The sequence below is a fragment of the Clinocottus analis genome, unplaced genomic scaffold, assembly GCF_023055335.1.
Source record: "Clinocottus analis isolate CAN_PGR_092001 unplaced genomic scaffold, fCliAna1.0.p SCAF_14, whole genome shotgun sequence".
Taxonomy (NCBI): domain Eukaryota; kingdom Metazoa; phylum Chordata; class Actinopteri; order Perciformes; family Cottidae; genus Clinocottus; species Clinocottus analis.
The window spans coordinates 654,592-680,000 of record NW_027175865.1 but is presented as its reverse complement, the minus strand read 5'-3'; the positions used below and the strand labels follow the sequence as shown (position 1 = coordinate 680,000).

The 25,409-nt window shown below is 43.3% G+C and overlaps 3 protein-coding genes and 1 long non-coding RNA gene across 6 annotated transcripts in view; 2 read left to right on the top strand and 2 right to left on the bottom strand.

Moving 5' to 3' along the window:
• LOC137784944 (gamma-enolase) overlaps nt 1-5,773 on the top strand; it is a 16,463-nt gene extending 10,690 nt beyond the window's left edge. For all 3 annotated transcript variants that reach the window (XM_068575942.1, XM_068575943.1, XM_068575944.1), the window contains exons 5-13: nt 293-362; nt 901-1,034; nt 1,168-1,259; nt 1,390-1,520; nt 1,740-1,937; nt 2,045-2,246; nt 3,619-3,727; nt 3,834-3,892; nt 4,719-5,773. In XM_068575942.1, the coding sequence (XP_068432043.1) occupies nt 293-362; nt 901-1,034; nt 1,168-1,259; nt 1,390-1,520; nt 1,740-1,937; nt 2,045-2,246; nt 3,619-3,727; nt 3,834-3,892; nt 4,719-4,788 (1,065 nt within the window). In that variant the 3' untranslated portion in view covers nt 4,789-5,773. The remainder of the gene's footprint in view (nt 1-292; nt 363-900; nt 1,035-1,167; nt 1,260-1,389; nt 1,521-1,739; nt 1,938-2,044; nt 2,247-3,618; nt 3,728-3,833; nt 3,893-4,718) is intronic.
• LOC137784948 (uncharacterized) lies at nt 369-721 on the top strand. The gene is made up of 2 exons (XR_011077447.1): nt 369-481; nt 539-721. It is a non-coding gene; the product is annotated as an uncharacterized lncRNA (long non-coding RNA).
• Nucleotides 5,774-6,615: 842 nt separating the features above from the next.
• Nucleotides 6,616-10,321, bottom strand: LOC137784947 (triosephosphate isomerase). The gene is made up of 7 exons (XM_068575946.1): nt 10,034-10,321; nt 8,576-8,699; nt 8,194-8,293; nt 7,803-7,920; nt 7,614-7,699; nt 6,908-6,995; nt 6,616-6,752 (listed from the first exon to the last, which is right to left on the bottom strand). Exons 1-7 carry the CDS (start codon nt 10,143-10,145, stop codon nt 6,634-6,636), a joined length of 747 nt encoding a protein of 248 aa, XP_068432047.1. The 5' UTR covers nt 10,146-10,321; the 3' UTR covers nt 6,616-6,633.
• A 2,113-nt stretch (nt 10,322-12,434) lies between these two features.
• On the bottom strand, nt 12,435-18,787 carry gnb3b (guanine nucleotide binding protein (G protein), beta polypeptide 3b). Its single transcript, XM_068575945.1, has 8 exons — nt 18,708-18,787; nt 18,055-18,200; nt 16,783-16,846; nt 15,676-15,832; nt 15,503-15,569; nt 14,640-14,841; nt 13,639-13,855; nt 12,435-12,653 (listed from the first exon to the last, which is right to left on the bottom strand). The coding sequence occupies exons 1-8, from the start codon at nt 18,774-18,776 to the stop codon at nt 12,547-12,549; spliced, it is 1,029 nt and encodes a 342-aa protein (XP_068432046.1). The 5' UTR covers nt 18,777-18,787; the 3' UTR covers nt 12,435-12,546.
• Between the last annotated feature and the right edge of the window lie 6,622 nt (nt 18,788-25,409).

Here is a 25,409-nt window from a genome sequence, read left to right as displayed (position 1 = left end):
ATAGGTCATAAACACCCCTCTGGTGGGTGGAGAAGCTGTTAGTGTCACAAAAAAAGAGTTTAAATGAGACAACATCACTAGTCCTCTGGTCCTCCTTTACCTTAGTGGAGTCATGTGACCCGGTGGAGTTCCTCTATAGGCTAACATGAAGTCATGTGACCTGGTGGAGTTCCTTTATGTTTTATAGTGCTTTACAGTGTTTTTCTATGTTTTACACAGTTTTTTGCGTTTTAAGTTTTATTTTCAGTGTTTTTCTTTGTTTCACGACGTGTTTCTGAATTCTTGTCCGCAGGGCGTCAGCGTGGCCGAGCAGGAGACGCTCGACAACATGATGATCGAGATGGACGGCACAGAAAACAAGTGTGAGTCCAAACAGCGAGGCTTTCTTCTTCTCTGACGGATCCTTTTGTTAAATAAATAAAATGCACCGTTCACTTACTCTAAACTACAAAAAAGACAACTAATCACTTCAGGCAGCGATGTAAACAAACAGCAGCGATGTAAACAAACAGCAGCGAGGTAAACAAACAGCAGCGAGGTAAACAAACAGCAGCGAGGTAAACAAACAGCAGCGAGAGTATTGGCAGTAATTAATATTTTTCAATTCTAATTGGAAAAAAATCCAAAAAATCTAAAAAAAAAAAAAAAACATCCCGAAATTTCCAATTTTCAAAAAATTTGAAAATTTTTCGAAATTTTCAAAATTTAAAAAAAATTCAAATTTTTCTTAAAATGTAAAGATTTTCCCAAAATTCCAAAATTTTCCAAAATTTTCAAAATTTTCCCAAAATTTCAAAATTCTCCCAAAATTAAAAAAAAATCCAGAAAGTTAAAAAAATTAAAAAATCCAAAAAGTTGTGAAAGGTCAGTAAAAAAAGTGATTTCTGCCCCGTCTAACAGCTCAGTTTGGGGCCAACGCCATCCTGGGCGTGTCCTTGGCGATCTGCAAGGCCGGTGCGTCGGAGAAAGACGTCCCCCTCTACCGCCACATTGCCGACCTGGCCGGGAACACAGAGCTGGTGCTGCCGGTTCCCGTAAGACTCGACTGCAACACAATGCTTTTAAAAAAATAAATAATAAAAAAGCCTTTGTTGTTTTCATTATTTTGAATCTATTGTGTTTGCCCCGGAACATGAATAACAACTTTTAGACTCCTTTCCCTTTCAGGCCTTCAATGTGATAAATGGAGGATCCCATGCTGGCAACAAACTGGCCATGCAGGAGTTCATGGTCCTTCCTGTCGGAGCCGAGTCTTTCAAGTGAGAACCTTTTTAAAACTACAAGAACATGAAGGGTTGATCAACTCTTCTTGATCGATCACTATCAAAGATCTCTTTTGGTCTTCCTTTCTCTTTTATTCCTTCCCTCCCTCCCTTTCCCCTCTCTCAGGGAGGCCTTGAGGATAGGATCGGAGCTGTACCACACCCTGAAGGGGGTGATCCAGGAGAAGTACGGCCAGGACGCCACCAACGTGGGAGACGAGGGAGGATTCGCGCCCAACATCCTGGAGAACAGCGAGGGTAAGGAAGGTTCCACCGGTTCTTTAGAAAACTTTAACTTCTTCAAAGAACCAAAAATGGCACCTTTTCTGGTTCTTTAAAGTCCTCTTTGAAGGTCCTTAAAGGTTGTTTTTTTTGAAGCGTTGAAGAAAACATTTCTTTCAAGAAACGTGGCTCTTTGTGGAACCAAGACGCGGTTCTTCTGCGGCGTCTGAAGAACCTCTTTCCTTCCCTCTTCAGCTCTGGAGCTGCTGCAGACGGCCATAGAGAAGGCCGGCTTCACGGACAAGGTGGTGGTCGGGATGGACGTGGCCGCCTCCGAGTTTTACCGCGACGGGAAATACGACCTGGACTTCAAATCCCCGCCGGATCCGGAGAGACACATCTCCGGAGAGGAGCTGGCCGACATCTACCAGGGCTTCGTCAACAACTACCCAGGTTGGACTTTGCGCCTTTTAGAAGTTTGCTCGTTGTAATGTAATGGATCTTCAGGTCGGAGACAAACAGTCCTGTTACTCACCTCTCCTCCCTCCTTACTTTCCCAGTGGTGTCCATCGAGGACCCGTTCGACCAGGACGACTGGGAGGCCTGGTCCCGCCTGACGGCCCAGGTGGGGATCCAGGTGGTGGGGGACGACCTGACGGTGACCAACCCAAAGAGGATAGAGAAAGCCGCCGAGGAGCGAGCCTGCAACTGCCTGCTGCTCAAAGTCAACCAGATCGGCTCCGTCACCGAGGCCATACAGGCGTACGTGTGCTTTACGTCAACTTCCAATGGGTTTCAGAGCTTGTGGCCCTTTAAGCCCTAAACCTTAAACCCTGTTGAGTCTCCGCCCTTCTGGTTGAGCTTATTTCATTGGAAATGCACACGGTCAGTTTATGGCGTTTTGCTGTTTTTGTTTTGCTTCTTCTCAGTACATTTTGTTTGTACGCCCTCATGAGCGTTGCACGCTGTCGTGAGCATGAAGACAGGAGTTTATTTTGAAAAGCCTGTATGTATATATCACCTAGAAAATAATACATTTTGGAGGCTTTCGTAGCAAAAACAAAACCAAAAATGTTGGTGAAACTATGTGTAAGACATCAAATGTACCGGATACTTTGGCCGAAAGGTTTCCTGTCATTCGCTGAAGAGGCTGCAGAATGTTCGAGCAGCATTGTGTGCATTGTGGGGTCCGCCTGTGTTTGGGAAGGCCCTTCCTGATTGGCCGGCTGCATTTATGACATTTTTCTGTGTGGGGGTGGGATTCGTGCTCGCAAACGGGAGAGAGTATTATCAAAAAGACTCAAGAAGAGGACTCTCCCTGTGCTCAAAGAACTAGAGTTACAACATCGTAACCTTCATTTCAAACAGACACGTTATTAGACTAAATCTTTTTTATTATACACTGTGTGAAGACAGCGTTGGTCCCACGCTACACACACAGCGACTACTCTCTTCTCTGAGATAAAAAACAACAAAACCAATATGGCCGCCTCGGGCAGGAGAAGAAGGTCATCCATCTTGGACGAGAGACGACGGAAGAGCCCATAGGGAGATACGTACAGAGGCCTCCGCTGCTTTGATATCAATCACACATGTTGTCAGTCACACGACATATCACCTCTCGGCCATGTTGACCTTGTGTTGTGACCCCGAGTCGGAGATAAACGCAGGACAGGAAGTGACAGCGGGTTTTTTAGTTTGGAGATTAACTGTCAATCAAAACGCATCTGCCCGCTGATGTCTCTGTGCAGAGAAGAGTGTGTACAACGGCCTGCGACGTGTGCGTCGTCAATCTCAGACTTAACAAAAACGTCACTCAGGGTTATGAAGCCATCAATCACGGCGGAGTCACCACATTACAGGAGGAGGGGGCGGGGAGAGGGAAGCGGCGGTGATGCATCGTGCCGTCACATGAAAAGCTCCCAAGCCTCGTCAATTTGATATACTTTTCTAATATATCTCAGCAGAATGAAGGCTTTTTTCCTTCTTTTTTTTAAAACCTTAAACTTGACCCCAGACACTAACCGCATCTTGCAACGTGTCAGACGAGCTCAAATAAATCACAATCTACTTCATTAACTCTAACAGTGATAATGATTTCAGGTGTTTGATGGCCTTCCCTACCTTCTCTCAGGTGTAAACTGGCCCAGGCCAACGGGTGGGGCGTGATGGTCAGCCATCGCTCAGGAGAGACCGAGGACACCTTCATCGCCGACCTGGTGGTGGGACTCTGCACCGGACAGGTGGGAGCGCCGCCTCCCAGTGACGGGGCTGATAATGCAGTCGTGTCCACGGGTTCTCTTGGGTTCTGATCTCTGTCGTGTGTGTGTGTGTGTGTGTGTGTTGCAGATCAAGACCGGCGCCCCCTGCAGGTCTGAGAGGCTGGCCAAGTACAACCAGCTCATGAGGTCAGTGCATGGCGGTGCAGCGGTGACGTACAGCGTGCATGCTGCACGAGCACGGAGCTAAATGAAGGATATTAAGTAAACTTTGTCTTTATAAGACTGTTAAACTCATTTTAAAGGTACAGTACAGTCGCTGCTTGATTTAATAATATTAATCTATATATAAATATTCTCTGTGAGTGTTCTCGGGCTCTGCAGCAGCGCTGCGTCTCTCAGATCAAACAGCGCATGGACATGACGGGCGACAGCAGCGCTGTGTGTCACCCCATGTGTCAGCCAGCAGCAGGAGCAGTGGGAGGAGGAGGAGGGAGGGAGGGAGAGGAGGAGGAGAAGGAGGAGGAGGAGGAGGAGAAGGAGGAGGAGAAGGAGGAGGGATCGGCTCAGCGTTGTAATCCCATCGGACTGCTGAGGAGACGCAGGAGAGGTGGAGGGTGGAAAGATTTACAGGGTATTAAGCAGCGATAAACGCTAATCAGGGTAGTGAAGCGTGCACACACACACACACACACACACACACACACACACGCACATGCACACACACCAGAAATATATTAGTCATTTACACTGTGGCAGCTTTGGAGATACTTGTTTTGTTATTTTGATTTGATTTGTTTTATCCATCAATTTAATTTAACATTTCCATAAACGTCGGTGAAAAGTTGTTGTTAGTTCCCGAAGGAAGTGTGTCAGGATGGAGAGGGGGACTGAACCCATTTGTTTTTTTTATGGGACAACCTTCATGTTCAAAATGTGTCTGTGGATGTTGAACTCCGTGTCGGACACGTTCTCACGTTTCATACGTTTCCTTCAATAATCTCATCCTCTGCAGGATCGAGGAGGAGTTGGGCGACCAGGCTCGCTTTGCAGGCCACAACTTCAGGAACCCCAGCGCCCTGTGAAACTGACAGACGAATGACTCGCACACACACACACACACACACACACACACAAACTGACTGACACGCCAAACATGGGAACGAGCCATGCGCAATGAAATATCACAACAAAAAACACACGAGCAAAAGAGCCAAGCAAAAAAATGAAGAACAAAAAATGTTAAATAAATTATGCACTGGACTTATAGGTAGGGTGATAGTGCTTTATGCACACACACACACACACACACACACACACACACACACACAGTATGTAGATGCAACACGCGCTCACGCACATGCAGGGGAATATCATCATAAATATCAAATTTATAAGCCAGACATGCACTGTTACTGTAGTTTTAATAGTTCATGTACAGCCAGAGGACAGACCTGCAAAAAGATTATTGTTGTAAAAACAGAGAGATAAATAAGTGGAGATATAATAGAATACTTTAAACCGACGCACGAACGCAACTGAAAGAGACGAAGAAGAAAAAAAAACATGAAACCTTTCAGCAGCAAAAGAGAAGGAGGCGCTCAGAAAGAAACACCAAACGTCTGTTTCAGGGACCGAGAGTCAAGAAGACAGAAACTGTAGTACACAATTACACAATTACACACACACACACACACACACACACTAAGCTGTGTCTCACTCTCACCTGGACACTGAAGTACCTGCACTGCACCCACTTCTGTCCTCCTTCCTTCCCTCGTTTTGTCTCCTTTTTCCTTCTCGTCGTCTGTTTTCTCAGTAAAAAAAAAAAAAAAAAAAATCCTCTCTGATGTGACTCTGATTATTTGTCCTTTATGCTTGAATAAAAAAACTAAACCAAACCTTTATCCAAAAGAAAAAGAAAACAGATCTAAGCCCCGCCCTCTTTCCCCCTGAATGTCCATAGAATAGCCGTGAAGGAAAATACAAAATACATTAAAAAAAGAACGCTTGTCATTGAAAATAATGTGAAAATATGTGAAATAAAAAGATGTTAATTTACAATTTCAATCACAGCTGAAAGATTTTTGTCGTTTTTTTGGAGTCTGTGTTTCTTGTTCAGATCATTATTTTGTCTCAAAATGACAGAATTGCTCGTTTTAAATTATATACATATATATCCCAAAGTTAAAGTTTTCTGAACTTATATTTAAAAAGATCGGAAGTTTGAAACTTCAAACTTTTGAATCTTTTTACAAAACTTAAAAGTTTCTGGCGAAATTTTAAGATCTTATTATATTATTCATCTTGTCTGATCTGATTGAAGCCAGAAAAGTACATAAATGCAACACAAATCAAACAGAAAGAAGTGTTATTTATGTATTTATTTATTGGTTCAGGTCCAGTGTTAAAAGTACAGAGTGAACTTCTTCTTCTACGACTTCACAATAAAAGTCTCTGAGGGAAAGACGTGGATCTGCTAGTATGAGTGCATTCTATCAGGAGCTTTTATTCTGAAGGGCGCTAACGTGACGACAGCGCTAACAGCACCAGTGTTTCACACTAGGAGATGAAAGAAAACAGCGTTTGAGTTTAAAATCTGCATTTTGTATTTCTTCTCCTCTCTAAACTGAAGGAAGCGGAGCAGGAAACCGGCTCAGCTGTTCGTTTCATCCCCTGAAGCCGAACTTCACGTCCTCTTTGATTAAAATCAGGCTGCGGAAACACGAGGATCAGTTTGCTGTTTACTGACCTTTAAAATCAACACAAATAAAAGCCGAATGACGCTGGTGGGAACAGAGCGAGCGGTGCAACAGAAGACGAGCGAGAGTCTAATCTGTAGAGAGCGAACACGCAGAGATTTACCACGTGATTTCAAAATAAAACCCTGGATTGAGGACGAATCTACAGTGTTTTGTTTTTTTTTGGCGCTACGCACGCGCGTTGATGATGTCGACGAACTCCGGCTTGAGAGAAGCTCCGCCCACCAGGAAGCCGTCCACGTCGCCCTGAGACGCCAACTCCCTGCAGTTCGCTGCCGTCACTGAACCTGTGGAGGAGCGATATATATATATATATATATATATATATATATATATATATATATATATATATATATATATATATATATATATATATATATATATATATATATATATAAAATATATTATAATATATATAACGTCCAGCGGCGCCGCTACTGACCTCCATAGATGATCCTCACAGAGTCGGCCACGTCATCCGAGACATTAGCTCGGAGCCACGCCCGCAACTTCTCGTGGACCTCCTGAGCCTGGAAGACACACACACACACACACACACACACACACACACACACACACACACACACACACACACACACACACACACACACACACACACACACACACACAGAGTTCAAGCTGCATTCTCTCTCCTGACCACCAGGGGGCGACGCCTCTGGTTGTATAGAAGTCTATGCTTCATGTGTTGAAGCTGCATTCTCTCTCCTGACCACCAGGGGGCGACTCCTCTGGTTGTATAGAAGTCTATGCTTCATGTGTTAAAGCTGCATTCTCTCTCCTGACCACCAGGGGGCGACTCCTCTGGTTGTATAGAAGTCTATGCTTCATGTGTTAAAGCTGCATTCTCTCTCCTGACCACCAGGGGGCGACTCCTCTGGTTGTATAGAAGTCTATGCTTCATGTGTTAAAGCTGCATTCTCTCTCCTGACCACCAGGGGGCGACTCCTCTGGTTGTATAGAAGTCTATGCTTCATGTGTTAAAGCTGCATTCTCTCTCCTGACCACCAGGGGGCGACTCCTCTGGTTGTATAGAAGTCTATGCTTCATGTGTTAAAGCTGCATTCTCTCTCCTGACCACCAGGGGGCGACTCCTCTGGTTGTATAGAAGTCCATGCTCATGTGTTCACCTGCTCAGGTGACGCCGTCTTGCCGGTGCCGATGGCCCACACGGGTTCGTACGCCAGCACCACTTTGCTCCAGTCCGTCACGTTCTCTGGAACGCCAGAAGAGCGACAATGAAGCGGTGAAGTCTCAATTGTTTAGAATAAAAAGCATCAAGAGAATAAACAACAGAAATCATAAATGTGAGTCTTCACCTGCGATGACCTGCGTCTGGGCGTAGACGACTTCTTCGGTGGTGCCGTCCTCGCGCTGCTGCAGCTGCTCCCCGACGCAGGCGACCACGGCCAGGCCGCTCGCCAGAGCATGAGCCACCTGGAGGACGGCTTTAACTCATTATCATAATCTGCATAGCTGAATAAAATGTTCAATAACAAATTATTTGCTATTTAGATTATCTAGAGTTTCAGATTAATACCAAAGTTTGAACAGTTAGTTTCCATGAAGGACGATGGAACGTTCTTCATTGTTTTACATCATGAAGGTTCTTCATTGTTTTACATCATGAACGTTCTTCATTGTTTTACATCATGAAGGTTCTTCATTGTTTTACATCATGAACGTTCTCATGAGCGTTTAGCTGCTCACCTTCTGACCAATCAGCTCGTCGCTCTCCCCGAAGACGTGGCGGCGCTCAGAGTGTCCCAGTATCACCCAGTCGGCCCCGCAGTCCTTTATCATGGCCGGACTGGAGGGAGAGGACGGCCATGTCGTCAAGACCACGAGACAAAGACAAAGATCATCATGGATCAAATGTTTTTCTGGCTTTGTGCAACATCTGAAAGAGAAGAACCGGAGAACCTGAAGGCATCACCGGTTCTTTAATGACGTACTGGAGAGCGGCCGCGTGGCAGATAACATGAGCTCTCTGCAGCTTCACCTCTTTGGTTCATATCCTACATTCATCATTCATCATTTCATTAAGGGGACTTGAACCCAGGGGCTCCTCGGCTCGGGGGCTTCCAGGTACCTGATCTCCCCCGTGAACGCCCCCTTGGCCTCCTTGTAGCAGTTCTGGGCGGCGACCCCGATCCTGAGGTCCAGACCGGACCGGACCAGGTCCAGGTAGACGGAGGGAGCGGCGCACACCACCTCTGATGAGGAACCACAGCGACAGGTGCACGGCTGAGATCATCATCATCGTCATCATCACCGTCATCATCATCACTCTACACCCACAGTCCTCGTGGTTGTTGCTTTGTGTTCGAGTTATTAATTATTAATCTGCAATGCAACGATGCACAGGGAGACGTGCAGCTGTGTGTCTGTGAGAGGCAGATAATCATGATAATAATGGAAATAATGATGATAATATTAATAATAAGAAGTGAAAATATGCCTTTAAGAAGTGATTAAAAAGCAGATTAAGTGAGATGGACATATTTAAAAATCTATTCAAAGAAACTACTCAAAGATAGAAATTGGCTGAGATTTGTCACAAATTTAACATGAAAAACTCAACTAGTTTACGCATTTTGTTTTGTAAACGTATGTACATTAATAAATAATATTATAATGAATATATTTTCAGTGTGTTTGTGGCTTTAATCTGACTTTTTTCCATTGCTAATCCAGGACAAAGAAAATTAAAAACCTCATAAATTCAGTTATTGTTCACGTTCACGACTCGATGGCCTCAATGTGTAATCTTATGAATCTGTTTTTATTAGCATGTAATCTTTGTTTACTGTTTTTATTTATTTAACCTCGTGGGCTTCACACACACACGCACACGCACACGCACGCACACGCACGCACACACACACACACACACACACACACACGAAACCACCGGAGACTTTTTGTATTTCTTTTGTAGGACAGGAGCTCTGGGATTAGAAAGTCCCCAAATTATAGCTGCTGATGCGTAAAGCGGAGTAAAAAAATAAATAAATAAAAATAAATTATATATATATATGTATATATATATATAATGAAGTACCTTAAAACCACTTTCTACTTCACTATCAATCTATATATATATATATATATATATATATATATATATATATATATATATATATATACATATATACATATACATATATATATATATATATATATATATATATATATATATATACATATACATATATATATATATACATATATATATATATATATATATATATATATATATATAGTGAAGAAGAAGTATCTTAAAAACACATCTGAGTACTTGAGTAAATGTACTTAGTTGCTCTCCACCTGTGAGGATAAACCATGACGTCAGAGGCCTTCATCACCTCGTCCTGACGCATGACTCCTCTCTGTCTGCTTTATACAGATTATTTATATGCATCTCTGCATCACAACAACAACAACAACAACAACAACGACAACGACAACAACAACAACGACAACAGCAACCTGCGGGACAGGTCATGCGCGCGAACCCCCGCAGCTGCGTCATCACCGTGTCGGTTACCGGTCCGCTCGTCCAGGCTCGCGGCGCTCAGGCTGCTCATCAGCCGCTGCAGGCTCTCCTTGTCGCCGTTCATCTTCCAGTTGCCTCCCACGAAGAAGCCCCGCGGCGCCATGGCGGCCGGAGGGGACGCAGAGCCGGGTGAGGAGGAGGAGGAGAGGCGGTGCGGTGCGGGTCCGGAGGAGCACTTCAGCTGCGGGACGGTGTGCACTTCAGGGGCCGCTCGGAAATATGAGAACTCTCAACACGGGGAGAAGGAGAACGACGTCCCTCTTCTTCTTGTTCCGGTTTATGAAGAGAGTCAAGCAGCTTCGTGGCGCGTAACCGCCACCTGCTGTTACTGTGAGGTAAGACACCCCCTCTGGGACTGGTGCATTGTGGGAAATATCACTTTTTACTGAAGCAATAAGGTACAAGAGGCAGTATCGTCAATAATGTACAGTAACTGTACATTATTGACGATACAGTACTGCCTCCAGTACTTTATTGATGTGATGTAGTTAGTTCACAGCGCACATACACAGGTAAACGTTTATTTATATTACTTTATATTACTATTTTTATTTATTATGTATACGTGTAATCCTGCAATAGGTATAATAAATAATTATTTTATTTAATCTTAAACATTGTTTAGTATATTAAACATGACGGAAAAAAAGTAATTGTTCTTATTTATTTTGCCCTTATTTTTTAATATTTAATTAATTTTAAACACATTAATTTTAACCCTGTAAAATACTCAAAAAAGTGAAATAAAAAAACTGTTATAGTTGTAAGTAAGAGAGTGAAGAGCTCTATGTGCTACAACACGTCTGTTTCCATCTGCAGGTTCACTGCACAGCCACAATGTGTGTGTGTGTGTGTGTGTGTGTGTGTGTCTGTGTGTGTGTGTGTGTGTGTGTGTGTGTGTGTGTGTGTGTGTGTGTGTGTGTGTGTGTGTGTGTGTGTCTGTGTGTGTGTGTGTCGTCCACACAGTTGTGAGTCACGCTGCTGCTGTGTGTTGACCTTGTAAAATGAAAACTTCCCTCGGGACCAGTTTGTCCAGCGGAGCCGAAGCGCTTTGCACCTGCAGGGACGAATGAAACTGAAAATACTCGTTTACCATCGCGGTGATTTTATGATTTTATTTCCTATTCCAGACCGTCACGAGACAATAAACTCGTTTAGCAGTTGAGCCTCAGTCATTAAAAAAAAAAAAAAAAATTAAATGTTTTGCATACCCAGATTATTCGTAGGTTTAGGTCCGCCCTAACGTTCTTTCTGGACCTTGAACGCCTCTGGTTTGCCAACAGATGCACCAATAAAGCAAGTATTGTTTAATCCATAAGTCATATTTTTGTGTTTTGGTTGGAATGTAGTTGTCGTTGCTCAGTCTTTGTCTCACAGTGGTTTTGGCGCAATTGGTGGATTCTTTGAGTCGTAAGCTTTTCCACAAGGTGCGCTAATTATGTGTAGCATGAAGCTAGGGATATACAAAATGTATGTTTATAACTTAGGGAGCTCTATCTAGTCACTTTCAAGTCGTCTGGACTCATATTTTTGGTTTATGTTCTTATTTAATCAACACGCATAAACACACTGACTTAATGCAGAATTCTATGTTTATTAGAAAGATTTTCAACAAACATTTTCGTCTTTTTACAGAGGAACTGCACAAGTGTAAAAGCACTACAAAATGCAGCTGAACCCAGGGGAGTGAGATGGAGAGTACAGGTGTTCTACAGAGCGCCACCTCCCACCTCGTCGTGTTTTTTGAGACGGAGGGGAGGCGGCAAACAGCCGCCGCCATCTTGGATCAAAGTCTGCCGGTGGTCGGCAGGGACCCAAGATGGCGGCTCTACGATACACGCATAGTCTGGATGTGTGCACCCCCCCCTCCCAAAAAAACAACCCAAAATAAATAAAGAAAAAATAAAGACACTGTACATCGACTCTCCATCCTAATGTGTTACTCTATAGAATACAAATGTATGTACATATACATCTTTCATCTAAATAAGTGCAGGGCTCTTTTACAGGATCAAGACAATACAAATACATTTGTCATCCTACAGTCTTATTTTCAATATTCAAGTGTTCTTTCTGATTTTTTAGGGTCAAAAATCTATAATTTACATTCTCAATAAGAGATTATTTTATGCTCGGTAATCATTTTGAATAATGTGCTATTTTTTTAAATGTTTTTTTTCTCCTCATTTTCCCTTAAATTGTCCACGGTGGGATGCATCGGGATGCAGCTGCTTCTTTCTTTCTTTTTTCTTTTTTTTTACCTGATGCCATTTATACAACGGGACTCATTCGCAACCTCTCGTGTTTTTTTGCATCCGTGAACGAGGAAGACGAAGAGAGGGAGCGAGAAAGAGAGCCCCCAGCCGCCAGCCCCACTCGTCTAGTAGTTTATTTTCCTCTCTCCTTGACCGCCCTATCTCTTCATCCTTCCCCTTTCCTCCTCTTCCTCTCCTCCACCTCCTCCCCCTCCCCACCGGCCCGGTGCTCTCCTCTGCCGGGACGCCTCAGTTCCACAGTTTGAGGAAACTGTCCCAGGACCCTGTGCAGACGCCCATGCCGTCCTCAGGGACGCCGGTGCAGCTCACCCTGTTGTCGTGACCGGACAGCACACCTGAGAGGAGGAGGAGGAGGAGGAGGAGGAGGAGGAGGAGGAGGAGGAGGAGGAGGAGGAGGAGGAAGAGGAAGAGGAGGAGGAGAGAGAAGAGGAGGAGGAGGAGCAGGAGGAGGAGGAGGAGGAGGAGGAGGAGGAGAGAGAAAAAGAGGGAAGATGTGAGGAGAGGAGGAGGGAGAAAAAGAAAGGAAATGAAAAGAGAAGGAGGAGGAGAGGAGGAAGAGGAGGAGGAGGAGGAGAGAGAAGAGGAGGAGGAGAGAGAAGAGGAGGAGGAAGAGATGGAGGAGGAGGAGGAGGAAGAGGAAGAGCAGGAGGAGAGAGAAGAGGAGGAGGAGGAGCAGGAGGAGGAGGAGAGAGAAAAAGAGGGAAGATGTGAGGAGAGGAGGGAGAAAAAGAAAGGAAATGAAAAGAGAAGGAGGAGGAGAGGAGGAAGAGGAGGAGGAGGAGGAGGAGGAAGAGAGAGAAAAGGAGGGGAGATGTGAGGAGAGGAGGAGGAAGAGAGAGGAGGAGGAGGAGAGGAGGAGGGAGAACAAGAAAAGAAATGAAAAGAGAAGGAGGAGGAGGAGGAGGAAGAGGGGAGGAGAGAGAAGAGGAGGAGAAATGAGGAAAGGAAATCAGAGGAGAGAAGACGAAGCGAGAGATAGAAAAATTAAAGAAATGAGGAGAAGAGTGGAGAGGAGAGAAGAAGAGAAAGGAAAGGAGAGAAAAAGAGAAGGAGGAGAGCAGAGAGGAGAGAAAATAATAGATGTTTACATTTTGTAGTAATTTTAAGCCAAACCACGATGATTTTACTGAACATAACTAAGTATAATAAGTATTTTAATTTTAGTTTTCTCTTTACAACACAAAGCACACGTTTCAAACTGTCGTAACGACCGTAATCCTGGAGAAAGTAAAATAAGTTTCTCTGCGTAGCTTTTAGATAAAGACTTTTCTTCTCCACGTGGTTTTATTTTTTCGCTCTTTCTTGTTCATCGGCGCTCACCAACTTTCTCTCCCTTCAGTGAGTCCCAGATGTGGCAGTTGAAGTCGTCGTAGCCGGCAAAGATAAGGCGGCCTGAGTTGGAGATGGCCACGGACGTGACGCCGGCGTTCAGGCTGGTGTCCTGGTAGCCCATCACCTCCTGGTCGGAGCGCAGGTCGTACATCTTGCAGCTGCAGTCGTCGGAGCCGGTGACGATGCAGTTTCCACTGGGGAGGTACTGAGGCGGGAAGAAGAAGAAGAAGAAGAAGAAGAAGAAGAAGAAGAAGAAGAAGAAGAAGAAGAAGAAGAAGAAGAAGAAGAAGAAGAAGAAGAAAAGACGTTCTTTAAACTTTTGTTATCCAGGGAGGATTTGAAAAAAGAGAAACGCCCTGATTGGACTGAACAGAGGCATGTGCCTCGAACCAGAGCAGCTCGGCTGTGGGAAGGATGTAAAGTCTGATTTTGTGTTTCTTTGTAGTTTTCGATGTCTTGTTGTAGTCATTTTGTATCACTTTGTCGTCATTTTGTCCCTTTGTAGTTGTTTTGTATCTCTTTGTAGTTGTTTTGTGTCTCTTTGCAGTTCTTTTATATCTCTTTGTAGTTGTTTTGTATCTCTTTGTAGTTGTTTTGTGTCTCTTTGTAGTTGTTTTGTATCTCTTTGTAGTTGTTTTGTGTCTCTTTGTAGTTGTTTTGTATCTCTTTGTAGTTGTTTTGTGTCTATTTGTTGACGTCTTGTTCCTCTATTTTTTTGTGTCTTGGAGGCAGTTTGAACCTTTTCGTAGTTGCTAATTGTCTCTTTGTTTGTTGTCATTTTAAGATTTTGTGGTAGCTGTTTTGTCTTTGCGTGGTCATTTCATGTTCCTTTGCGGTTGCTTTGTGTCTCTTTTGGTAACTTTACGTCCCTTTGCAGTTGCCAGTTTATCCAAAAACCCAATTAACGTCCAAAGAAACTGCTCAAAGTTATAAAAATGTGATTTCTGCTGTGCGTGTGACGCGCTGTGTTGTGTTGTGGCGACCCTCACATTGATGGCGTTGATGTCGCTGGTGTGTCCGGAGAAGGTCTGCTTGCAGGCCCCTTCCCTCAGGTCCCACAGCTTGGCCAGAGAGTCGCAGGCTCCGGAGATGAAGGTGTTCATGTCGCCGGAGAGAGCCAGCGACATGCAGTCTCCAATGTGGTTGGTGAAGATGATCTTCTGCTTGCCAGTCTCCAGGTCCCACAGACAGCTGGGAGGAGGAAGAAGTTTTGAGTCAAGGATTAACTTACAAACGGCCATTTTGAGCAGGTTTTCCCCCCGAGTCCATTTCATGTGGGGCCTTATCAAAACCTTTACTTTCGAGGCTAAGAGACTGTATAAAATGATTGTGGCGTATTGCTATTATAAAGATAATCGTGAATATTCTGGGCGACTTAAAAAAAATGTCATAGCAGAAACGTGGATTTGAGGAATACAGGAGTTATCATCTGTAATAAATACATTGCTGTTGCTTAACAAAATGCAGGGTAAAGTGATCCCAGTATGTTGTGGGGACATTTTAAGAGTTTTTTTTACCAATAATTGGATAATTATTGGGATAATAATCTTGAATCTGAATTATCTTGGCCAAGATAATCCAGACATGTTATTTTCATATGGTCACAATAAAAAGTTGTTAAGTTATTGAACTGATATCTTGAAAAGTGACTGACAATAGAAAATGTATTATTTCCTTAATGTCAGTGGCAAGAAAAGAGGCTGTATGTATGCGGGCATAGTATTCAGATATTTTTACACACCTGAAGGCCAACATTTACATTTGTTTACTCCTTTTGATTTTGACAGGAACAATGATTCACAGAACAAGTATACATACTGCACATTTTTTCAAGGCCAAAGGGTCGACTCACCAGGTGGTGTCACCGGACGCTGTCAAGATCTCAGTGTCACTAAGAAAACGGCAGCAAGACAGGTAACCTGGGAGAAAACATAAATCAACATTTCAGTCCGACTGGAGAGGCAGTTTATTTCTTTTCATGCTTTCATGTCACATGAACTTGATTTCACATGATTTCCTCCTCACCTGTGTGTGCGTCCAGCTCCCTGAGGGTCTTCGGGCTGGAGGACTTGATGTTGTACACAGTGCACATGTTATCCAGACCGCCGCTGGCCACCATGTTACCAGAGGGCGCGAAGGCCACGCTCATCACCCAAGCTGACTTTAGCGGAACAGCAACCAACTGCGAAGTGGGAAACGTTGAGTTTAGTTGATTTAAAGGTAAAGTGATAGCTAAAAGAGTCAACGTTTATTTTCACCACTTCTTGTTTCCTCAGCTTGAAGCCTGGAATAAAGTCTCAAGCTAAATAGATTTTAAAGTGTGGTTGTGTGAAATATAACCTCCATACCTCTATGAAATAGATCAGTATGAAAAAGAAAGATAGATAAATATGTACTTTATTAATCCCCAAGGGGAAAATTAATTGTCAAAGTAGCGTCCCACATTTACAGACATCAACATCAATGGAATAAACTAAACACACAAAATAAGTAACAAAATAAAATAAAAGAAGAGCAGGAATGGCTGATATATACAAAATAAAAATAGAATATATATATATATATATATATATATATATATATATATATATATATATATATATATATATATATATAAATAAACATATTCATAACCAAGTGAAATATGTGTATACATACAGTGTATTCAGGAGGTTAAATTAAATTAAATGTAAACAGAGAGTGCAAAATGTGCAAATATGTAAAATATAATATCATATATATTGTGTAAAAAATATATTTGTACCGTGAAAATTAATCCACAGATCTGGCCAGAGGTCATTTCTTTTGAGGAAGAAATGGTGAAATGAGACAACTAAACGTGACCACGACAAGCAGTCAAAATTTAATTTAGTGGTGTTGACATGAAGTCATGTGACTGTGACATAGTTTTGTTAGCTTTTTACTTCTGCCGATTGTATCAACGCTTATGAAGTCATATAAGTGGTGTTTGCCACAGAGTTTATTTGCAATAATCTAAAATCTAATTATGTGCTAATTTTATCGGCTTTTGTCGAGAAAACCTGAGTAATGCAAACTACCATTTGGACGACAAAAATACATCTCATAAATGCCCAAAAATGTTTCTATAAAATAACGAGCATGCAATCTCACCTTGTTCCCTGTGAAGGTGTCCCAGACCAGAAGCTTGCCATCCTGTGACGCACTGACCATTTGCCTGTCAGGGAGATTACAGAGTTACTCAGCATGACTCAAATAAATACTGAAAACCAGCAGTATCACACCAATGAATTATGTGTCTTAATGCCTTCTGAGTAAACGTGTTTTTAGAATTTTTAATATATTCTCTGATGCAAAAGATGCAATTTTTACGTTCCTTTCCAATGCAAAGCATGAAACCGCTGTGCTGCACAGAGTTTGTATTATCCTAGATAGCTATATATTCCAAATTTTCAACAGCATAGTCAAAATATACAGCTTTAAGTATCATCAGATCAGAACATACAAGTAGGTACTAATAAGTTGAGTAATATATTTGTGAGAAACAAGAATATTTCAGTCTGCGAGGTCTCTCTAAGTTGAATTTCTCATAAGCAATTGTGAGGCAATTACCTGAAACATGATCCAAAATGGCGAATAGAGGGACCCTTTACGAAATCATGGTGTACTGGGACCCTTTACCAAATCATGGTGTACTGGGACCCTTTACCAAATCATGGTGTACTGGGACCCTTTACCAAATCATGGTGTACTGGGACCTTTTACCAAATCATGGTGTACTGGGACCTTTTACCAAATCATGGTGTACTGGGACCCTTTACCAAATCATGGTGTACTGGGACCTTTTACCAAATCATAGTTTACTGGGACCTTTTACCAAATCATGGCGTACTGGGACCTTTTACCAAATCATGGTGTACTGGGACCTTTTACCAAATCATAGTTTACTGGGACCCTTTACCAAATCATGGTGTACTGGGACCCTTCACAAAATCATGGTGTACTGGGACCCTTTACCAAATCATGGTGTACTGGGACCTTTTACCAAATCATGGTGTAGTGGGACCCTTTACCAAATCATGGCGTACTGGGACCCTTTACGAAATCATGGTGTACTGGGACCCTTTACCAAATCATGGTGTACTGGGACCCTTTACCAAATCATGGTGTACTGGGACCCTTTACCAAATCATGGTGTACTGGGACCCTTTACCAAATCATGGTGTACTGGGATCTTTTACCAAATCATGGTGTACTGGGACCCTTTTACCAAATCATGGTATACTGGGACAGTTTACCAAATAATTGTTTAATGGGACACTTTCCTCAGATTGTGGTTTACTGGGACCCGTTAACAGAATATCTTTTCTTGGGACCATTTATCCGATAGCGGTTTACTGGGATCCAGTAACAGATCCTCCTCACCTGGAGTCAGCGCCCCAGTGCAGGGAATAGATTTTAGCCAAGTGTCCCTTGAGTGTCTTCCTTAGCTTCAGCTGGACTCGGCCCACGTCGGACGCCCCTCCTGATGCTGCTGTCAGGCTGCCGTCATTCACAGCCTTGCGCGCAGCCTGGTGGTCACACAGGGAATTACATGTAGGGGGTTGAACAACAGAGATGAGAATAAAGAAAAGAGGGAGGAATTTAAACGTCACTCAGACCAACAAATGGCTTCCCAACCTGCAGTTTGAAGTAACGTTATAAAGATAATGTTATGATTATTATAATAAGTCATGAATTTATAAGCATTTTAGGACCAAAAAGGAAATTATGAACAAATTGCTGTTATTGTATCATCATTGCTGGTACTACTAATGGTATTTTCATTGAAAGCATTTGTGATAGTACTAATAGTAATGGTGATATAGAAGGTACTGGCAACAGTAGACGATAGTACTATTTGTATATTTTTACTTTTATCAATGTCCGTCCCATTCAAATTATGGACTTGATTTTTATGTTTCAAGTAAACTGAAACCTGAAATACACCTTTAATAAACGGAAAGTGCATGAAATACACTCAGAGCTTTTGTGTTATCGGGTCATGTCATCGCTCAATGCAACGGGCCGCTGCTCACCTCAATCTGTGCACGGAGGCCATCGCACTCCTTTTTCAGCGCATCAATTTCAGCTTTCTCAGCTGCCATGGCGACGGTTGTTCGGGGATGTTAACTGACGGAGAAAAAGAAACTGCCAATCTGGAAAAAAGAGAGGAAAGCAAACAAACAATGAAATGTGTTAGTTTTGTCGAGTATTAACAAGTCAGCACCACAACTGCTGAAGGAATTCACCGCCTCCGGAAAGATTGCTGTCAAACTCCTGCCGTACATCACAGCCCAGTGCAGGTGCACACAGATCACAGCCCAGTGCAGGTGCACACAGATCACAGCCCAGTGCAGGTAGACACAGATCACAGCCCAGTGCAGGTAGACACAGATCACAGCCCAGTGCAGGTGCACACAGATCCACTGTGCATCACTCAGTGACCCAGATACCTTGATCAGGATGCTGTTACACCATCGAGTCTAAATCAGACACATACTTGACGGACGTAATCCCTCCCTAAACCAAAGTTGTAATACAGTTAGCTCTTATGCTAGGCAGAGAGTGGGATGGGAGAAAGAGAGAAGAAGAAGAAGAAGAAGAAGAAGAAGCAGAAGAAGCAGAAGAAGAAGAAGAAGAAGAAGAAGAAGATAAGGGGGAAAAAAGACTCAATGTTATAAAAGGAATGACAGCGTGAGGGAAGAACTGTGGTCATAGAAGGAAGTGAATATATGAAAAACAGAAAGATTGTAAAAGAACAGCAGAGACAGTAGGCTACAAGAAAAGGGTATTTTTGAAGGAAAGAAGCAAAGGAGGGAAGGAAGTGAAAAAGAGAGCAAAACCCTTTATCTCAAGGTGTAAAACTGCACTGAACACATGCAGCATTTGTCTCACGACATTTCTGAAGTTGAGACCTTTTAGAAATCTTCAGAAAATCCAGCAAACTTATTTTTTATTATTTTTTTGTCATGCATTGTTTGTGCAACGTTCTTGGCAATAAATTGTTTCTGATTTCTGGGATCTTTCAGGATGAGCTTCTCATTTCCAGCGATCCGGAGCATTTTTTTTGTCCATAATCTTCAGATTAGATCAGTTTTGATTACTTATTAGCTCACTAATATGATTTACAGGGTCGAGCTGCGTTTCTAGACATCGCTGTCTTTACTTTACTTCAACATCATTGTCATTTCAAGCCTGCGTGCAGAAGTTCAGAGTACGAGCTTAATACTAATTCTGTAATAGGATAGTGTCGCCTGATTTATTTAACCCCGACAACCTCCTGCTTCATGGCAAGGAAAGTCTTTCACAGATAAAACTCCAGATTGTTTGTTTTTTTCCTATTTTTACTTATTTACCTGCTTAAACTTTTTTAATTTTGTATTTTCTTTCTTTATGGTCCTTCTTGGCCAGATGCGTGGTTAATTTGTTATATACTTTTCTTACTTTTGAAGGTTGTATTTATTGTTAAACAGTAAAAAAAAAATATCAACTATAAAAATGTAAAAAAGTGGAAATTCAATGAATTGTTGAGAAAATGCAAAAAACAAACAAATTTAACCACTTGTTACCTAAATACTCGTTGCAACAGGTTCCTCAGCCTCTCTCTTATAATTACGATTAAACATACCGATAATAATTTAATATGGTGATGAAGTCAGAGAGGGACATATTAATAACAATAAGAAAATTAACCATCAAGCAGAAAAGATCAACTTTGCTGGGTTCCACCTTCTCAAACGCTTCTTAATTTGCAGCTTTTCTCTCTTTTATATCATCATACATCTGATATCTAGAGGTTTTAAAAATGCTCAGTGAACTTTGAGGTGTCATCTCGGCAAATTGCGACGGCCATTTTCTCCTGTTTTCTGACCTTTTAATAGACTGAACACTTTAAAGTAAAGACCAGGTCGATTAAAAGAATAGTTGGGAATGTAAAGCTGCATCCCTCCACATGTGTCTCGCACAATGCGCCCAAAGGATCACTTGAAGGGAAGAAGTTCAGGTCAGGATGAGGCCGCATGCAGCCGGTGGCTGGAGGAGCAAGTGCTGGCAGGGCGGGTTGCTGCAGGGCTTCAAATCCGGGGGAAGGAGATCTTAAAGGAAGCTTTACCGGTCAAATCTCCTGTCATCCGATTACCGACTGCTCTTTACCCCGGGATCAGAGACGCGGGGAGGGAGGGTTACAGTCAAACATCAGCGGCTGCCTCTCGACGCCATCGTTCTCTCATTCGACGCAAACGATGGCGCGTTTGTGCGCTCACACATGCAAAAGAAAAGTTTCTACTCTCAAGTGAAACAGTTTTCCAGAAGAATTGCCCGAAAACTGACTGGCAAGAAGTGCATCGGTACGACAACAAAAGCCTGTTTTTGCAAAAGCAACACGAGGCGACGTGCCGCCTGCAGCAGAGCGTCTGCAGGTCTGAGCGAGCTGCAGACGCTCTGGCCCTGCAGCTTACTGCTGACACAACAGAGCAACCAATCCTCTTTGGCAGCTTCCCCAGCTATCCAAAGATCACCTTCAAAAGGGTTTAAGGAATCATTACTTTGGATGCAAGCGTGCACCAAAAAAATACCTCTAAAAAGAAGCATCAGGCGCCTGCAGGAGTGGAGACGCCGCCTCGCGCCGGAGTTTAGAAAACAGCCGTGAGCATTGGAGGAAAGCTCACGATTTTGTCGTAAAAGCCCCAATAACATTGATTATTCCCATCAGATGAAGCCACTTCCTGTTTTTCTATTTTGTTATTCACACAAACGCAAAGTAAATCCACTTTGTTTCTTTGTAACCTCACAAACTCAGAGGACAACGCAAACGTTCTCCAACCGCAGAGGAAGCATCTCCAGGACAGGAAGCATCTCGAACTAGAAGAAGCACCTCGAGGAAAGGAAGCACCTGGAGAAGAGGAAGGACCTCAAGGAGAGGAAGGACCTCGAACTAGAAGAAGCATCTCCAGGAGAGGAAGCATCTCCAGGAGAGGAAGCATCTCCAGGAGAGGAAGCATCTCCAGGAGAGGAAGCACCTCGAGGAGATGAAGGACCTTGAACTAGAAGAAGCACCTCAAGGAGAGGAAGGACCTGGAGAAGAGGAAGGACCTCAAGGAGAGGAAGGACCTCGAACTAGAAGAAGCACCTCGAGGAGAGGAAGGACCCTGAGGAGAGGAAGCATCTCCAGGAGAGGAAGCATCTCCAGGAGAGGAAGGACCTCGAGGAGAGGAAGCGGCGAAAAAGAAGAAACTCACCTTGTTTTCCACACACAACGTGGTCGGTTCTCTCCTCCTGCAGCTCCGGCTCTGCGTTCCCCTTTCGAGCTTTTTTAGATTCCACAAACCCAGAAGCTGCTCGCGAGCTCCTCCGACGCTCTCCCCCGGCAGACTGGTAGCAGCTTACTTGTGTGAAACTCTCTCTTTCTCTCTCCCTTCCTCCACAGCGAAGAACAGCTGAGGATCGGAGGGGATGAGGGAGATAAAGGATGAAGGGATAAAGCTCAAAGATGGAAATAGAGAGGGAAGGCAGAGGGAGAGACAAAGACAGCGAGAGAGCGAGCGCGAGCGAGCGAGAGGCGGCAGGTAAACCGATTGGAGCGAGAAAAGGAGGTCACGAGGTCAAAAGACGAGAGCGGGTGAAGAAATAAAAGAGCGAGGCCGGAGGAGAAAGGGAACAGCTGGAGGGGAAATGTGAGAATATGAGAGAGCAAAGACTGTGCAGGTCTTCAGAGAAACTACACAGCTGTTGCACGAGAAAATTAGGCAACGAGTTTCAGGTGTGCACATAAATACATAAATAAACATGGAAGAACAGGCTGTTTAATGCTTTGAGCAAACTTTTTTTAATGACTTTCGTGTGTAACGACAGCAAAGTCAAAGCCCAATGTAAAAAATAAATAAAAAGAGCCTAATTCCAACTGTTTGTCGTCATCCTGAAGGGAAGCACGGACAATCATTTGCGACATCTTTTTTGTTGTTGTTATAAATTTGATTTCTTCGGTTCACTTTTGAGGATATTTCCTCCGATGTACAACACCGGAAACGACAATATCTGCTCAACTTCCTGTCGATGGATCGACTCGACCCCCTCACTGCTCTTGGACCTCATCGGCTCTCATGAAGAGTTCACTTCCAGAGCGCCGAGCGTTCGGCTTCATGACAGAAAGCGTTTGAAACTCGTTTCTTTCATTCATCAGAACTCTGCGTTCTCCATCGTAATCGGGCGTCTGACGATCGGGGGGAGGTGACATTGTACTCGGGCTCCTGGCGTCGCGGCGCCTGCGTTCTGTCGGGGTGGACGGTTCGGGGCGGAGGTGGAGGATGGGTGAATTGGTTTGTCGGAGCTAATGAGCTGAGCCCGGTTAATCAGGGACTAATGGGATATCCGGGGACGGCCAATCTCGTTAGGGAATTAGAGCAGGTCAGGCCGAACATGCGTCACTCCTGACACGGCCGAGGACGGGCCGAGGACTCAAAGTGGATCAAGAGTCAAACGCAGAGTTTTGAAGAATAATGGAAAAAAAAAAAAAAAGCGGCAGGTGACATTTTTTTTTTATTTTTTAAAACTCAAAATGGAGACTCGAATGCTTTCTTTGATGCTTTCATGAGTCCAAACCGCTCAGCGCGTTGGAGGCGATGTCTTTATGAGGAAAGGGATCTCTTCATGAGGTCACTTCCGAGGGGGATTTCGAGTCGACCCATGACAGGAAGTTGAGCAGGTATTGCTCTCCAATGAGAGGTGAGCGTCTTCGGTCCATCCTGCCACCTTTGACCTCTTGTAATCTGACTTGTGGCTCGAGGGGAGATTTTCTTTCTTATCTTCTTCTTCTGGGAAAGATGGCTGAACGGTGAACTTCACAAAATGACATCAACTACATCCCCAAAGGAAAAGCTAACACTCCCCCTCCCCCATCCATATATCCATACCTGGGCACACTCTTTGGCAATCGAACTTCGACGGAGGGCAACAGCTTCGCGAGCATGACGACATCGAGATGGCCAACGCAACCTCAACAACTTTGTCGCTGTCCTCATAAAAAACAACTTTTATAAGGAGGGCTTTGTGAGAGAGGAACCCAGCAGACATGGACAGAAGTCTCCCAGTCCAACATTATCTACCATGTGGATTTAAAATATGTCAAAAAACAAACGTAATCGGAGAGAAAATCGGTTGTAAAGTAAAAGATTATTTAAAGAGACATGACGAGTTTATGAAGTGTTTCATTTAGCTCTGGGTTGGTCACCCGTTCCTTTATGATACGTAGCATGAAGAGCGATGGCGTGCATGCAGGGAGGCGGTCAGGGCGGACGGATCGGTCCAAAAAACATTACACTTTCACCCAGAAGGCCTCTGGTTCTGTCCCGTGTATTTCCACCTCTCTGGCTGTAACAAGCCAAACCGCCATCTTGTCCCAATGCTATAACCACGTAGCTCCGCTAGCTAAACGCCGCAGGACGACTGTTTGAGTTGCTTGTGGACATTTTGGAAAAGAGCAAAATATCTTGTTGGAGACGTTGCAGCAGGAGTCGAGACCCTGAAACCTCCAACGAGGTCTTCAGCCAAGGTCAGATCTCCCAAAAAGAAAACTTTTCACATGAGCTGTCATCGTCCCCGGTTGCCCGTTGCCCGTTGCCAGTTTGTCTCCGCTCTCTCGGGTGTCGTTGCCTCTAAGCCCACGAGCCTCGGCTTCATTGTCTGAAGAAGTTGCTAATCCGACCTCTGACCTGGTGACATCACCGGTCGAGGCTTGCTGGCCTCCTCTAAAGGAGAAACGTTAAGAGTAAGCTTCACCCCTCGCGCCACGGCTTTTTTTAGCAATTGACGCAACGGCGACGTTCATCGTCCTGAAGCAAGGCACGCTTCCTCACCGCTGGTTTCATTCATTCACTCATTCATTTATTCATCTCGCTGGGACGATGCACAACAACCTACAGTAGAACTTGTGAACCAGAGTTAGCCTGAGAAGCTAATCGTCTTCTGTCGCACATCCCTCTACACTTCATATTTATTTACACTTTACTTCACTTTCACATCACACTTCAATACGTGCACTTTTCTAACTTTGAGTTTAACGTTCGACCATAAATCCAATAATAAACATTCAAGCTCCCATTTATTGCACTAATTTATGTTTAGTGTTAAATGTTATGCATGGTGTGTGTGTGTGTGTGTGTGTGTGTGTGTGTGTGCGTTCCACTCGCTTCTTCTTCTATGAAATGATACATGAGACAAAAATGTGAAAGTTTTTGCATTAAATAAAATGTCAGCATGAGTCATCATTTTATTTGTTTGCAATTTGAGTTTTTTTTAATGCACAAAAACAAACGTTTAAGTTTCAATTAAGCAACTTCAAGTTGATCAATACATTTTAATCATTAAATAGTTTTTTCTGCATGATTGTGCAGCTTTATTTAAACACTGTACATATGTATTCTATACACTATATTAAACTATCGTATTAGTAGTATTTAATCAATGATTTTAACCCCCATCTCTTACACTTAATATCAAAAATCAATCAAAACTTGTCTAAATTCATGTATTGCCACCTCACTTATTTATATTTATTCAATTTCTTATTTTTTCAACATAAGTCGTGTCCACAACCCTTTAAAACCTTGAAATAAAACACGTTTGTTTTAATTCTCCATGACATTATTTCGCAGACATCACGACTCATCAAACGTTCATAATTTAAATGCCACACACACTTTTTTTGCTGGTTCCTGAACTGAAGGCGTGTGTGTCGTTTGATG

Excerpts from the sequence above, each read along its gene's own strand:
- gnb3b (XM_068575945.1), bottom strand. The coding sequence starts at position 18,776 with ATGGCAGCTGAGAAAGCTGAAATTGATGCGCTGAAAAAGGAGTGCGAT. Across the intron at positions 16,847-18,054 it reads CACTGGGGCGCTGACTCCAG|GCAAATGGTCAGTGCGTCAC; the intron begins GTGAGGAGGATC and ends TCTCCCTGACAG. Across the intron at positions 12,654-13,638 it reads ACTGAAGGGAGAGAAAGTTG|GTGTGCTGTCCGGTCACGAC; the intron begins GTGAGCGCCGAT and ends TCCTCCTCTCAG.
- LOC137784947 (XM_068575946.1), bottom strand. The coding sequence starts at position 10,145 with ATGGCGCCGCGGGGCTTCTTCGTGGGAGGCAACTGGAAGATGAACGGC. Across the intron at positions 7,921-8,193 it reads ACGAGCTGATTGGTCAGAAG|GTGGCTCATGCTCTGGCGAG; the intron begins GTGAGCAGCTAA and ends GCCGTCCTCCAG. Across the intron at positions 7,700-7,802 it reads CCAGACGCAGGTCATCGCAG|AGAACGTGACGGACTGGAGC; the intron begins GTGAAGACTCAC and ends CTGGCGTTCCAG.